Source organism: Salvelinus sp. IW2-2015, linkage group LG8 (genome assembly GCF_002910315.2).
Source record: "Salvelinus sp. IW2-2015 linkage group LG8, ASM291031v2, whole genome shotgun sequence".
NCBI classification, from domain to species: domain Eukaryota; kingdom Metazoa; phylum Chordata; class Actinopteri; order Salmoniformes; family Salmonidae; genus Salvelinus; species Salvelinus sp. IW2-2015.
This window is the reverse complement of record NC_036848.1, coordinates 52563357-52578928: the sequence shown is the minus strand read 5'-3', so window position 1 is coordinate 52578928 and position 15572 is coordinate 52563357. Positions and strand designations below refer to the sequence as shown.

General features: G+C 40.0%; 1 protein-coding gene across 1 annotated transcript; it reads right to left on the bottom strand.

Annotated features, from left to right (window-relative positions):
- Positions 1-9751: 9751 nt before the first annotated feature.
- On the bottom strand, positions 9752-14950 carry LOC111968126 (serglycin). Its single transcript, XM_023993688.2, has 3 exons — positions 14679-14950; positions 12328-12466; positions 9752-10606 (listed from the first exon to the last, which is right to left on the bottom strand). Exons 1-3 carry the CDS (start codon positions 14749-14751, stop codon positions 10393-10395), a joined length of 426 nt encoding a protein of 141 aa, XP_023849456.1. The 5' UTR covers positions 14752-14950; the 3' UTR covers positions 9752-10392.
- Between the last annotated feature and the right edge of the window lie 622 nt (positions 14951-15572).

The window sequence follows — 15572 nt, the reverse complement described above, 5'->3', positions numbered from 1 at the left end:
GTGCCTGAGCGCAGTGACCAACAYTGGCGATTTTAGCATGTAAATCTCAGTGCCAGCAAAGCCACTACGCAATACAACACTAAACAATACATTAATTGCACTATAACGTTGACAAACAGTGCCCACAAAATGTTAAGACCAACAGCAGAGCTTTCTTTTCAGCATAATGGAGTGAATCCTTACCCCCGCTACACCTGGCTATCAGCAGAGACTTGTCTGGCAGCAAAACAGTTAATTCAGCCTTATTTACTGCCTTCTTAAAAAACATAGCTGATATGGCTGAATTGCTTAAACTAATGTGGGTTCTACTGACAATTGAGATGTACAAATATGGCATAAGAGGCAATCCATCATTTCAATTAAGGAATTAATGAGCGAGATAAGACGGATGTAGTCAATATAACTATTTGTTCAGCACTTTTGAAATGTAAAGTGACAGAATTCAGAACATGGGCTGTTTTTACAGTATTCTCCCTGTACAGCAAGTCAGAACCGTAGGATAAATAAAGGGGGCATAAAAGCAGACAATGTAAGTTCTTACAATATTAGATCATGACATTTCTCTAAAACAGGCTATAGGCTACATGTGCACCACCAAGTCAGAACAGTAGGCTAAGTTATGAGTAGGAAAGGGACCAAATTATTAGGGGAAGGCACATGGGCTACTAACAGCTTACTACACAACATACACTTGTATTACTTTCTTAGCTACAGTATACATATCTCCCTGGCATATTACATCAATTATGCAGCAGAATACAGTAGCATTGTCATGAGACTTTGTCATCAAAGTCTGGAATTCTCTGGATTTATGGTGCTTTCAAGACAACTGGGAACTCGTTAAAAAAAAACAAGGTCGAATCATGACGTCAGCGATCTCAAGGTCGGAGCTCTAGAAAGAGGATTGTTGAATTTGCGATTTCCAAGTTATTGTGTAATGTTTATGTCCAATGGCCGATGAGCACCGATACGTTTTATCTATAATTTCTCTTCATATGACAGGGATTGAAAAGGATTTGCAAGTAGATTGTCGACATGATTCATGATGGTGACTGCTTGTCAGCTTCCTAGCTAAGATCCAATCAAAGCTACAGTCCAATCAAAGCTACGGTAGATTTGACGTCATTTTATCTGTGGCCAATGACCTTGAGCCTTTTTGGATGGGCACTTCTAATGTAAATCTAAGGCAGCACGCAAGGGTGCTTGAACTGCCTAGCTCTCCCTGTAGATTCTGCAGTGACATAGTGTCCCCATGAGTGACAGAACACTGAGCCAATCACGGCGCAACTAGAGAAGATGACCAATGCCTACGCTCTGTATTTTCCGCTGGCTGCCTCACCACTACAGAAAGCACTGATCTAGGCTGAAACATCTGTGTTTTGGAGCTGCCTTACTCAAGAAAGCACAAAAGAGACCATGTTTGTATGAGGCTTTATTAACTCAATAATTGTTCTTACATTGTTTGCAAACTGATATGTGACACGTATTAATATTTTTTTTCTTTAACCTTTATTTAACTAGGCAAGTCAGTTAAGAACAAATTCTTATTTACAATGATGGCTTAGGAACAGTGCCTTATTCAGGTGCAGAACGACAGATTTTTACCTTGTCCGCTCAAGGATTCGATATAGCAACCTTTCAGTTACTAGCCCAATGCTCTAACCACTAGGCTCAAAATAACATGCAAAACAGGCAACAATTTTATTTATTTTACCCCTGAATAACAGGTCACCACTGGTCACCAATGATAGATAACATGAAAACAGCCTAACCAACTCTGCTAGGCTGAGTAAAAAGGTGAGGTGTTCTCTCATTTGTGTCTTGAAGTAGCTCGCAAGCTAGCCAACTTTAGCCAGTTAGCTTGGGTACTTGACTGCTGTTGTGAGGTCAGAACGCTCGGATCAACCCTAGTCCTTGGCCAGAGCGTCCAGTGTGCGTTCTGAGCGCTCCGAGCGCAAAACCCTCTGAATTTACGAAAGCCCAGAGTGCAATCTGGCACTCCAGAATGAATTTACGAACACACCCTCAGTAGACTTTTATTTTGTCCCAAAAATCTGGAATATAAATCATCTTGTTGCAAACATCACACTCTAAAATCCCGTGATCTATCATGTGACCGAAAGTCATATGAATAGGCGGAGTAGTGTTGCACCATTAAAGGCACAAACCTTATTTCTTTATTTTTTTTWAAATTACATATTTTCATTAAAACGTTATTTTGACAAGCCAATTAATACAACTGAATTCTTCCACCAGAAGATATAGCTAGTCCAGACAAAAATCTGGTTGTTAGGTATTTTGGTCATGTTGCTTTATACAACGGGTGGGCCTAATCCTGAACTCTGATTGGTTAAAACCGCATTCCATCCAGTGTCTATTCCACAAATTACCACCGGCTAAATCTATGCCATTAAAATGCCTATTTACTCTGTTCCATCTGACTGCGCAATCCACTGTCTCYTCAACCCAGCCAAACAATTTATAAACTTGATCTCCATTATAAAAAGCATCTAGACATTATCTCACATTTATTTTAGACTAACATTTGGTTTTCAACAGCGGAGATTTGTATAAACCTTGCTGTCTGTCTCCCCGACATTTGTAACATTGTTTCAATCTCCAGCTGTCCCATAGTAATGAACATGTCGGGACAAGACAGACAGACAGCGTTTCTCAGCCAGTCGAAATCATGTATCAGCTGGCATAATTTTTATGGATCTAGACAAAGAAATGTCAGTTGAAAAAAGTAAAACGAAATGAAGTGGAGCTAGTTCACAGTCTTTCCAGCTTCGGTTTGAAGTGATTGTGTTAGCTGTGTTGTTGGCTAGCTCCTCTCAACAAATAAAATAAAATGTTATTTGTCACATGCGCCGAATACAACCTTACAGTTAAATGCTTACTTACAAGCCCTTAACCAACAATGCAGTTAAGAAAAATAAGTGTTAAGTAAAAAATGTAAATAACAATTAAAGAGTAGCAGTAAAATAACAGTAGCGAGGCTATATACAGGGGTACCGGTACAGAGTCAATGTGCGGGGGCACAGGTTAGTCAAGGAAATTGAGGTAATATGTACATGTAGGTAGAGTTAAAGTGACTGTGCATAGATAATAAACAAAGAGTAGCAGCAGTGTAAAAGAGGGGGGACAATGCAAATAGTCTGGGTAGCCATTTGATTAGCTGTTCAGGAGTCTGATGGCTTGGGGGTAGAAGCTGTTAAGAAGCCTTTTGGACCTAGACTTTGCGCTCCGGTACCACTTGCCATGCGGTAGCAGAGAGAACAGTCTGCATTGCTTCTACATCTGCATTGCTTGCTGTTTGGCGTGTTAGGCTGGGTTTCTGTATAGCACTTTGTGACATCGGCTGATGTAAAAAGAGCTTTATAAATCAATTTGATTGATTGAACAGTCTATGACTAGGGTTGCTGGAGTCTTTGACAATTTTTAAGGCCTTCCTCTGACACCGCCTYGTATAGAGGTCCTGGATGGCAGGAAGCTTGGCCCCAGTGATGTACTGGGCCATATGCACTACCCTCTGTAGTGCCTTGCAGTCGGAGGCTGAGCAGTTACCATACCAGGTAGTGATGCAACCAGTCAGGATGCTCTTGGTAGTGCAGCTGTAGAACTTTGAGGATTTGAGGACCCATGCCAAATCTTTTCAGTCTCCTGAGGTGGAATAGGCTTTGTCATGCCCTCTTTGCGACTGTCTTGGTGTGTTTGGATCATGATAGTTTGTTGGTGATGTGGACACCAAGGAACTTGAAGCTCTCAACCTGCTCCACTACAGCCCTGTTGATGAGAATAGGGGCGTGCTTGGTTCTCCTTTTCCTGTAGTCCACAATCATCTCCTTTGTCTTGATGTTGAGGGAGAGATTGTTATCCTGGCACCACACAGCCAGGTCTCTGACCTCCTTCCTATAGGCTGTCTCAAAGTTGTCGGTGATCAGGACTACCACTGTTGTGTCTTAGGCAAACTTAATGATGGTGTTGGAGTCGTGCCTGGCCATGCAGTCATGAGTGAACAGTGTCCTGATGAGTGAACACATTTTCTATGCCAGGCGATATCGCACCTCATTAGCTCATTGTTATGGATGTATCCAAATAAATGTCACTAGAAAACAGCATAAACAAATGCAAATGCATTTTGCTGTTATTCTTGCTGCACTTTTTGAGGTGACTGTAAATTAGTCGTAGTTGGCTGGCTAGCTAGCAAGCAAGGGATAAGAAATAACGTTGCCAGTCAGTATGGCAATGGAACATTTAGAAGGAACGACTGGGTCACTTCCATGGATACAGAACAAAAATACTGAAGACTGGGTCGCATCTTTAGCAACCGAACCGATAGAACGCACAACCAGCTGGCTTGGGTAGAAACCCTAGATTTGTGTCGGGACTATATCTTGTGGAAGGATGGAATAGTATGAATAAATTCCTCAAAATAACGTTTAATCAAAATATGTAAATCATTATTTTAATATGTTGGTAACCCCTTGTATAAAAGTGATAATGCCCTCGAAGCCGGTGTTTGGAGGATATATTGACACGGTTTGCTGGCCAGAGACGAAACACCGGCTTCGAGGGCATTATCACTTTCACATTATCACACGCGACACATTCATTTAATTATAGTTGCTATTCAAAATGACTGGTCGTCCATTCTAAAATAAATGGTTGCTATGCAGGCTGGATAACGTTCATGTGACTTGCTAGCTAACTAGCCAACTTCAGCTAACTCAGTCACTTCAAACATTGAACCTGGAATGACAGTATCCTAGCTTCGTTTGATTGTGCTTTTTTTCTATTGGCATTTACTTGGTTATGTCCATGATAATGACATTGATGCACGATTTCGACTGGCTCTGAAGTTGTCTGGGCACGGTTCACTCTGTGTCTATGACGGCCAATACATACAGCACGGTTTGGAACGCTGCTCGTCCAATCAGCATCCAGGATCCAAACAACCAGTTTAATAAGAAACAATACAGTCTATTTTTATCCTGTATTTTCATCTGGAAAATTATGAAAAAAAGAGGCAAGTGCGCTAACCAACTCTTGACAGGTTAATATATTTTKTAACTTTTTTAGTTTTCTTTCTGCTTGCCTTTTGTATTTGTATTTTAATGTGTGTATTTCTGTAATTTCAGTAATTCAGGGATCATCTTAAAAAATATACCTTGGTCTCAGCATGACAAAACTGGTGGTTTTGTAGGTCATCAGAAACTTTACAGAGGAAGCTCAGGGAAATATTCAACATGAGGGTGTGATAATTGACTATCGCCAGTTCAGGAAATGACACAGTGTGGTTGAAGTGTCACGGGAGGTTCTGAACCCTGGTCTCCCACGGGAGAAACTAACGTCTTGGCCATTAAACCCTCATATGAACATTTAGATCACGAGGAAATTCCCTCAGCAGCATAGTGACACTGACACTGAAGTTGCAGGCAGGTATGGAGCAATTTCAGGTCAAACAGAAATTGTATTTGAATTCCGTAATTTAGAATTTGTATTAGGATATTGAATTTGAATMTAATATTTTTTAATTTGTTGTGCACACATTGAATAATTGAATTCATAAATTAAACTGGTTTTAAAATTGAATTAATATTGCATTCAGCTTTACAATTAAATGTCAATTTAATTGAATATTCAAATTCAGTATTTATATATTGAGTTTCAATATGGTAGATATTGCATTCATTGTCTGTGTATCAAGTTTACAAACTATCAAGTTTACAAACTATAATTTCAAGTTCATCAAAGTTTCATATATTCAACTTCTCAGATGCATTCAGATTTAGTTTTCAAATTCAGTTCTCTAAATTCAGATTCAAAACCAGAGACAACATCCTGGTATTTTGCCAGTCAGAAAGGTAGAGGAGAACGGATAGCGTTTGATTCTATCTCTGGTAAACAGAAGCTTTTAGCGGTTTATGAAGGGAATGTGACATGTTGAATTAATTTCCGTCCTATGAATTTGGAAAGCTAAGACTCTCTGGAACATGGATATGCCTTCTGTTTTCCTTTACGATGACCACATGCCGCACAGGATACGTTAGAAGGGAGTGTCACAAAAAATGCAATTTGGCCTAATAAGAATATAATTCTAAGGATAGCCTTTCCACTCCCCATTTAATCTCGCTCTTGAGATTGACTGGGTTCGAACCAATGTTCCGCCTGATTCAGCTCATACCGAGACTCAAACTCAGGACCTCTGCCTCGAAAACACACATGACCTCTCTGCTGAAGCATTCCAACCCACCACGCTATTGAGAAAGGCCTTCTGCTAATGTACAAGGGACGACACTTCAAGCTGATGAGTGAGTTTCACATAACCCCATCTGCTACATTCACCTTCCAAACTGATTTCACAGTGACCACAGTGGTTGAACCAGCAAACTGCAGATTGGAGTTCAGTGGCACAATTGTAGAGGATGTTAGCTGCCTGCTTAGCTAGTACCGTTTACCCCTGATTCAGCTCAAATGGAGACTTGAACTCAGGACTCCTGCCTCGAAAACACACATGAACGCCCTACTGAAGCATTCCAACCCATCTTACTATTAAAAAGGTCTATTGAGTTTCACAGATCCCCATCTGCTACACCAATACAAGTCTTCAAGATCCAGCAAAATTACTCGTCAAAAGAGTGTGGTTTGGTGGGCCATGCTAATGCAATGAGAACCTTGCCTGAAACCTAAAGAAGTGTTAGTTTGACATGTGTGAGTTTGTGTTAGACATGTTAGTTTCAAGTCTCCGGCAAGGGTAGTCATGATGTGTAACATGTGACTGGCTGGGTTAAGACTGTGTTTGCCTGCTGAGCTAAAGCCTAGGCATTGGTCCTGTGACTTGGATGGTCTCTTCAAGGAGGAGATCAAAGGGGGGTGAAGCGTAACACAGGTGGTTTGGTGACCACGCTCGCATGATGACTAACTTGTCTGAGACCTGAAAAGTTGCATTGTCTGGCGCACAGGTGACCAGGGTTAGACCCCATCAGTCATACTAACACATCTTTAGGTCTCAGGCAAGGTTACTCATCACATGCATGGATCACCATACCCTCTCTATTGCACTTTCATTAAATGGGTTTTATTGGTTTACTCGGATCCCCATTAGCTTTTGCCGAAGCAGCAGCTATTCTTCCAGGGGCCAACACAACAAAAAAACACAACAAAACACTGATATACTGATAAACAAGAACAGTCACACAAATTTAAAATACAACGATATACAAACAATAAAACTAAACAATAATGTATGTGTACTACCTCTTCAACAAAAGAGTCCTAAGAAAACATTTTGTATGATCTCTTATAAATGACTTTAGGCCCAACCTTTAGCACTTTGGCTTTCCTTGTTATTGCCACAATCTTATGGTCACTACAGCCAATCACTACAGCCAATCACTACAGCCAATCACTACAGCCAATTGCTTTGGAGCAAAGCTCTAGCAATAGTGAAGATATGATCAATACAAGTGGATGTCACAGCTCAAACACTATTGGAATATTGTGTTTGTAGATTGTGTGTGATAGAGTGTGTCTGTGTGCATGCGTTTGTCATTTCTCAGTTCCTATTGTTCCATGAGATGTTGTTTTAATATATTTTTGACAGTAATTTTGCTGTTTGCTTGAGTAATTGTAGATGACAATGCGATCATGGCTCTGTACAATACTGTCTGTTGCTGTGAATTAGTTTTGGACATGGGGACTGTGAAGAGACCCCTGGTGGGATGTCTTGTGGGGCATGTATGGGTGTTTGAGCTCTATGTTATTTGATTATGCAGACAATGTGAAATTTTCATAACAGTAATATTTCTCATAAAAACTAGACGAGAAGCAGTTAATCTCTCGTCAACCCTCAAGTAGACTGGCATGCATGCTGTTGATATTAGTTTGTATGTGCAGTTAAGAGAAAGGTGTGCTGCACTGTTTTGAACCAGCTAGGTCTTTTTTTGCGGAACCTGACCATATTACCTGACAGTAATCAAGATGGGACAAGACCAGAGACCTAACAACGAGTGCAGTTGATTTGTGGTAAACAACACAGAACATCTTTTTATAACAGACATACCCTTCCCCATCTTCACAACAACTTTGTCAGTATGACTTGACCATGATAATTGACCATCCAGTGGTATACCTAGGAGTTTAGCTTCCTCAACTTACTCAATGGTCACACCCTTTACACACAACTCCAGTTGGAGTTTACATCGTAGGAATGTTTGAACCAAATACAACACTGTATTACTAATCACACATTCTGATACTGACTGTAACTTCTTATTTAGGAATTTCTGAACTCACTGGCTTTGGTGATGACATGAGGAGTGTGACTCATCCGCATACATAGTCATTCTAGCTCGTGTAAGACCAGTGCACAATCCTTGAAAAATAGAGAAGAGAACGGCCAAGCAACTGCCCTGAAGGACACCACACTTAACATAGCTGATGTCAGAGAAGCTTCATTGAAGAACACTTCTAGGTTCTAATTGCATAAATACTCTCAAAACATGTGATGGTGGTTGATGCAAAGCTATAGCAAGTGAGCTTTTTCAATAACAATTATGATCACTAACACCAAAGGCTGCACTGAAATCTAATAATAAAGCTTGAATCAGTGCAGTACTAGTTGAGTGCCTTTCTTTATATGTGTGCTGAAAGTCAGTAGTTAACTTGTTCTCTGAAAAATAGCATTGTATTTGGTCAAACACAATTCTCCATCAGTTTACTAAGAACAGGCAGCAAACTGATTGCGGCGCAGTTAGAGCCAGCAAACAGTGCTTTACTATTTTTAGGCAGTGAAATTACTTTAGCTTCCTTTCATACCCGTGGACACACACTCTCCTTTAGTCTTGGTTAAAGACATGGCGATCATTGTCCCCATGTGCAGTTGCAAACCTTATGTCTGGCTTTTTTTATGGCGGTTTTGGAGCAGTGGCTTTCTCCTTGCTGAGCGGCATTTCAGGTTATGTCGATATAGGACTCGTTTACTGTGGATATAGATACTTTTGTACCTGTTCCCATGATGTCAAGGAAAGAGGCACTGGGTTTGAAGGTAGGCCTTGAAATACATCACCAGATACACCTCCAATTGACTCAAATGATGTCAATTAGCCTATCAGAAGCTTCTAAAGCCATGACATAATTTTCTGGAATTTTCCAAGCTGTTTAAAGGCAGTCAACTTTCAGTACCCCCCGTATGTAAACTTCTAACCCACTGGAATTGTGATACAGTGAATTGTGTGAAATAATCTGTCTGTAAACAATTGTTGGAAAAATTACTTGTGTCATGCACAAAGTAGATGTCCTAACCGACTTGCCAAAACTACAGTTTGTTAACAAGAAATGTGTGGAGTGGTTGAAAAACMAGTTTTAATGACTCCAACCTAAGTGTATGTAAACTTCTGACTTCAACTGTATGTGTACATTTATTTTGCAATGATCCCGCACGCAACATGGGCAGTGTGGTCAGCATGTAACTGGTCCTGCGCGGCCTGTGATCATCATAGAGGGGATCAGAAGGCACATCCATGTTCCAGAGAGTCTTAGCTTTCAGGAATGGGCTTATAATAGCTTATAGCTAAAACAGTTCAAACTTACTATTTTGCTATCAACATTGAAACAAGGTCAAATAACAGGAAGTTCTGCATAATTTCAACCACCCAATATATAGGTAACTGCCAAAATAATGGAAACACCAACATAAAGTGTCTTAATAGGGCCATCAGGATAGAAATGATTCACCATAGGTTCAAGGTCATCACTCAAACAATGGCTGTATATTTATTGGAGTTTACCTCGCCCTCTAAGGGGTTAAATCTTCCCAAAAAATATGAGTGCGGAATGATATAATATCAAATTGTGACAATTGTGGAAATTCTGAATAAAGTATTATGTTTGACAATATTTGAAGAGGGAAAGACTATCATATAGTATCTTATACATTTCATTGCCTAACCCTTCTAACCCTAACCCTAACCCATAAAACCACACGTTTTAAAACATGAAAAATATAATTTGCTGAGCTCAAAAATAAAGGCTACAGGTTAAATCTAATTAATTACATTCTTGCCAGGTATTCAAAATAAAAACACCCAAAAAAGCAATCGCTTTGGTTCCCATGGGAAATAACTAAACTGTGTAAATGATGCTATAAATCCACTTACATTGCCCACACTTCAGTTACCTAAATGCAATCTTACACAGCCAAGCATCAATACCTGGGTCAAATAGCATGGTACTACTACTTTCACAAGATGCAGATAGCATTGACCAGAAAATACAATAATTCAAATGGAAATTCCATTTTAAGGTGCTCATGGAATCATGAGAGGTTGCAAAATGCATTTTACACAACTGGATTGACATCACAATTTCAATATTTAACATTCTGGCAGGCTACAGGATCAGGTGATCCTCTTTCAATTCCTGAGCAGGAGGCAGAGCCTGATCCATGGTCATTTTCGGTGGGAAGACAAAGCCAGGGTAGTCAATCCCATCCACATCTGTGCTGCCCAACTGGTCGCCAGAGCCCTGCTCAGTGAAAAGGATTCCTGTGGCAGAACCCTCGTCTGACTGCTCCTCCGGCTCTGAGCCAGCCTCTTCCGGCACTCTGGAAGAAAAACAGAAGCACAGTATCGTTAGCCATTACAGTCTACATCCTCTGAGCTCTTCCTGTGATTTTTCACTACAGAGCAGGCCTGGGAGTCTCTACACACCCATCCTCCCTGCTTTGTTTGTCTGAGAGCCTTGGATTGTATTAAGTTGAAGTCACAAAGCGTTTAACAAGAAAGGCTGAGTGTATGATAACTCTATAACCTTTCTTGCCAGAGAATATATTGTTGAAACAGTGTCCAATCTTTTATTTTATCAACTTAAAGCAGCATTATGTAACTTTTTGGGCGACCCGACCAAATTTACATAGAAATGTGTGTTATAGAGCTGTCATTCTCATTGAAAGCAAGTCTAAGAAGCAGTAGATATGTTTTATGTGCATTTTTTCTATGCTTCCCGCTCTTAAGTTTCATTTTTGTGTCTTTTACTTTCGGTTTTGTACACCAGCTGAAAATACAATATTTTTGGTTATGGAAAATATATTTCACAGCGGTTTAGAGTATACAATGATTCTCTACACTATACCTGCTTGTTTTGTCACATAAACTGAAATGAGGCGAACTATTACAATTTTAGCAACCAGGAAATGGCAAAGAGATTTCTACATAGTGCACATTAAAGTGAATGCGAAAATAACCACATGTAGATGAATAATTTGTAAAACTTTACAAAGTTGCTCTGATACCTGTGAAGAAACACTTATTACTCCAGTCACTATATTGGATTCATATGTTGTTACATAGTAATTATTTAGGAAATGCTTTGTAATTGCATAAAATACAATGTTATTACTAACATAATAACAGCACTACTACACAGGTTTTATTAAAATACTGAAGCTTCTGTTTGCATGGTACTTTTAACAAGTGTAATACACAAAATCCATAATTAAACAGTGTATTCCTGACTTTTTGCCATTGTACTTTATTGTCGTATAAGGCAGGTTTTTATATTTCTTCATGGTAACAGGGAATTTATAACGATAATAACTTTTTCTGCAAACAACAGTATAAGGAAGAGGGTTTTGTGAGATCCAACCCTTTTGGCTCTTAGTGTTTTTCTAACTGATACAATGTCTTGCTGAGGATTTTGACCACTAGAGGGGAAGTGGTGTCTTAGACCATGTGATAGCAAATGTTTAGCTTCCTCAATAGTGAAAACGTTGAACAAAGCGTTTAACAGAGCTGAGTGCATATTGTTATCTTCTGTCTGTCGTAATATAATGAGTGCAGAAATCACACATATATAATCAGATCATTTAAAATAGGTCGTAGTTTTAACACTGATCTTCCAGCAGGATAATCTAGAACCAAAGAGTAGGCCCACCGTGTGTAGTTTATACTAATAACAAGTCATCAAAGTGCTCTCTTTCTGTATGCTACCATCGCTCTCGGAATAAGACCGAATATCGGAGGCCATTCAAGTCACAGTACGTACCTACCAGGCTGATTCTGTAATTAGTAACATTTCCTACAGGAAATTGTGAAGAGATTTTTTGAAAAGATTTTGGAAATGTTATTGCTTAAGTCGGGGTTTGTGACACAATTTGTCAATGTCCGTTATTGCAATCCTTTATGGAGACATCGCTCATCAAAAGCAATGGCGCAAAGAAGTTAAAGTTTGAACAATTCTGTCACAGTCTGTTCAATTCTGAAATTCATTAGCCCATAGAGCCTTGGTCTCCTGACAAATTGATCTGTGATGATGACATATACTTACATATCCTTTACGGCAATTGAAGGGAGTCTGTCAGGAGGCCCGGGCAAGTCCATCCAGGGACCCCTCTGTGTCTCACAGTTGGTATTCTTGGCGTCTGGACTGCACTTAACCCACATATATCTGCCTTTTGCTGGAGTCCCTGTGTTTCGTAAAGGAATGACAATATATAAACATAACTCATTTGTGACAAAGGATCATTTGTCAACAATATTCCTATTGAATATGATATATGAAATATATGCTTTAAAACATTGGAATTTGATTAGGATCCCTGTTAGCTGTTGCGAAAGCAGCATCTACTCTTCCTGGGGTCCACACAAAACATTAAACATGATATAATACAGAACATTAATACATTCTGGAATGGCGCCCGAGACAGCGTTTTCCACCACCATTAAAAAAACATAAAATTATGGAATTTCTCATAAAAGAATGGTGTCAAATCCCACCAATAGAGTTCCAGACAATTGTAGAATCTATGCCAAGATGCATTGAATCTGTTATGGCTCGTGGTGGTCCAATGCCCTATTAACACACTTTATATTGGTGTTTCCTTTATGTTGGCAGTTATCTGTTTCTGGAGGCTGATTTATAATGCCCGGGAATAATCAATAGGCCTGAAAAGACTTCAAAGGACCTTGGAATGGTTTAGGAACAAGTCAAGGTAGCCCCCATCCCTAACACGGAACCCCAACCGGCTGCGCGCGTGCGCCATCGTGCATAAATGTATTTTGTCCCCCCACACCAAACGCGATCACGACACGCAGGTTAAAATATCAAAACAAACTCTGAAGAGCGATCTGCGTCAGAAATAGAACTGATTTCTATTTTAGCCCTTGGCAACACAGATGCTCGTTGGTGCGCGCAAGCAGTGTGGGTGCAATAATTGAATAACATAGATTTTGCGACGCGAGCGGTGTAGTCAGCCTGTAAGAGGAGTCTGGGAGTTTTGATATGAACAAGTGTGCTTGCTACCATTCTTCCTGCCCAACAAAAATTATGTAACAGTATAAAACAACTTGTTTTGGGGGTATATTTTGACAACTTTCCAAAACATGTACTCTAAACTATTCTCGGACTGGTCCGTATGTACCAAGCGTAGGGGTCTCAGAGTAGGGGTGTTGATTTGGGATCAGTTTTGCCTTTAAGATTATAATGGACAGAGAGCACCTGACCAGCACTCCAACTGTGAGAGGACCTGACCAGCACTCCAACTGTGAGAGGACCTGAGCAGCACTCCTACTGTGAGAGGACCTGAGCAGCACTCCTACTGTGAGAGGACCTGAGCAGCACTCCTACTGTGAGAGGGACCTGAAGCAGCACACCTACTGTGAGAGGGGACCTGAGCAGCACTCCTACTGTGAGAGGACCTGAGCAGCACTCCTACTGTGAGAGGACCTGAGCAGCACTCCTACTGTGAGAGGACCTGAGCAGCACATCCTACTGTGAGAGGACCTGAGCAGCACTCCTACTGTGAGAGGACCTGAGCAGCACTCCTACTGTGAGAGGACCTGAGCAGCACTTCCTACTGTGAGAGACCTGAGCAGCACTCCTACTGTGAGAGGACCTGAGCAGCACTCCTACTGTGAGAGGACCTGAGCAGCACTCCTACTGTGAGAGGACCTGAGCAGCACACCTACTGTGAGACACTTTCCCATTTCTTGCTAGTAAACTTGTTCTTGCAATCTATGAGTACATTTTCCCTTTAGAAAAAACGAACAAACTAAATAGGTAGCCTACAGCTTTAGTTTTTGTTGGGCAGAATGGATATAGGCCTACTTATTTCGATTTTTTAACAGAAAACAAAGAAATACCTTATTCACACAAACTCACAGTGGCTACTCTGCATTTACACATTTAGCCTATATTATTATTATTATAAGGCATTAAAATGTCTTCACAGTATGATGGCGGCCTACAATAGACTATGTCAATACTATGATCAAATTACACTTTCACTTATGCAACCATCCATTTTATAAATGGCAGCTATGTTAATGGCAGGTCCAGTTATGAGCAACATGTGAATTGTTCTAACTTGTGGGGCATCAACCTTTTTCTTACTCGTACTCTATTCTGGTAGTAAAACGTGTCCTCCTGTCAGAAAATACAGACCAATTCAAACAAAATAGTCAGTAACCTATAGGCTATTTTGTCAAGCGTGCCAGAAGACGTCAACTTGAAAGCAGACGCGCGGATAAATGTATCAATACGAATTACTCAACTTTAATGTTATTGTTAAAAATCCTTAACTATCCCTAATTACTTTTGTCAATAGTTAAATATTCTAGTATCCTATATGTGGCTAATGCAAAAAGGTGATATAGCCTACTATTTATTTTAAAACTTACCATGTCCGTTATCTGCGAGAAAGAAGATGACAGCCAGTGTCAGACAGATCTTCGAATTCAGTAGTCCCTTCATTATTTTCGATGCTGTAATGAGGAGACGACAATATATGCTTTTAAGAATAACCTTTGTGTGTGAATATTCTGAAAGTACACCTAATCGCACTGTTGAATACCCCTAAACCCTGCCCATTTATGCGTCATTGTTTCCTGAAAGCAGAAATTTTAGCAAGAAGTTTTACATCCGCAATGGAAAGTTCTTGTCTTCCATATCTGGCATGCCTACGTTCAGCGCATTTAGTTTGTAACAAAAAAAAAAAGATAAACACAGTAGCTTAATCTGGAAATTCCACGGATATACAAATTGGTAGTCACACTGTAAAACTGCAATAGACCATCATATATTGATAGAAAATGACACATAGCCTAATTTGAATCAAGCGTTGGCCCAATAAATAGCCTAAATCCAATAGATGAAGTCCTAGATGAACAAATAAGATCTAAAACGTAAAACACTTAGTCTCTCTGTGTTTGGAGACATGGTATGCTATAACATCTCTCCAAAGGCTTATCATTGTCCCCCCCATTAATTTGCTGAAGGGAATTTTCAGCAAATGAATGAGCAGTATTTCACATTTGATTACCTTTGGCTAATTTCTCAAGAARTTTGAAGATATTATGAAAATTCTATGTATTGGTAAAGTGACTGTATGCATACTATATATCTAACATATCTACTGCAGCCCTCATCCTCCACATACAACACCCGTTCTGACAGTCACATTCTGTTAAAGGTCCCCATAGCACACACATCCCTGGGTCGCTCCTCTTTTCAGTTCACTGCAGCTAGCGACTGGAAAGAGCTGCAACAAACATTCAAACTGGACAGTTTTATCT

Coding starts and splice junctions, on each gene's coding strand:
- LOC111968126 (XM_023993688.2), bottom strand. CDS start 14,751: ATGAAGGGACTACTGAATTCGAAGATCTGTCTGACACTGGCTGTCATC. Junction 12,467..14,678: donor TCTCGCAGATAACGGACATG/GTAAGTTTTAAA, acceptor TACGAAACACAG/GGACTCCAGCAAAAGGCAGA. Junction 10,607..12,327: donor TCAATTGCCGTAAAGGATAT/GTAAGTATATGT, acceptor TTTTTCTTCCAG/AGTGCCGGAAGAGGCTGGCT.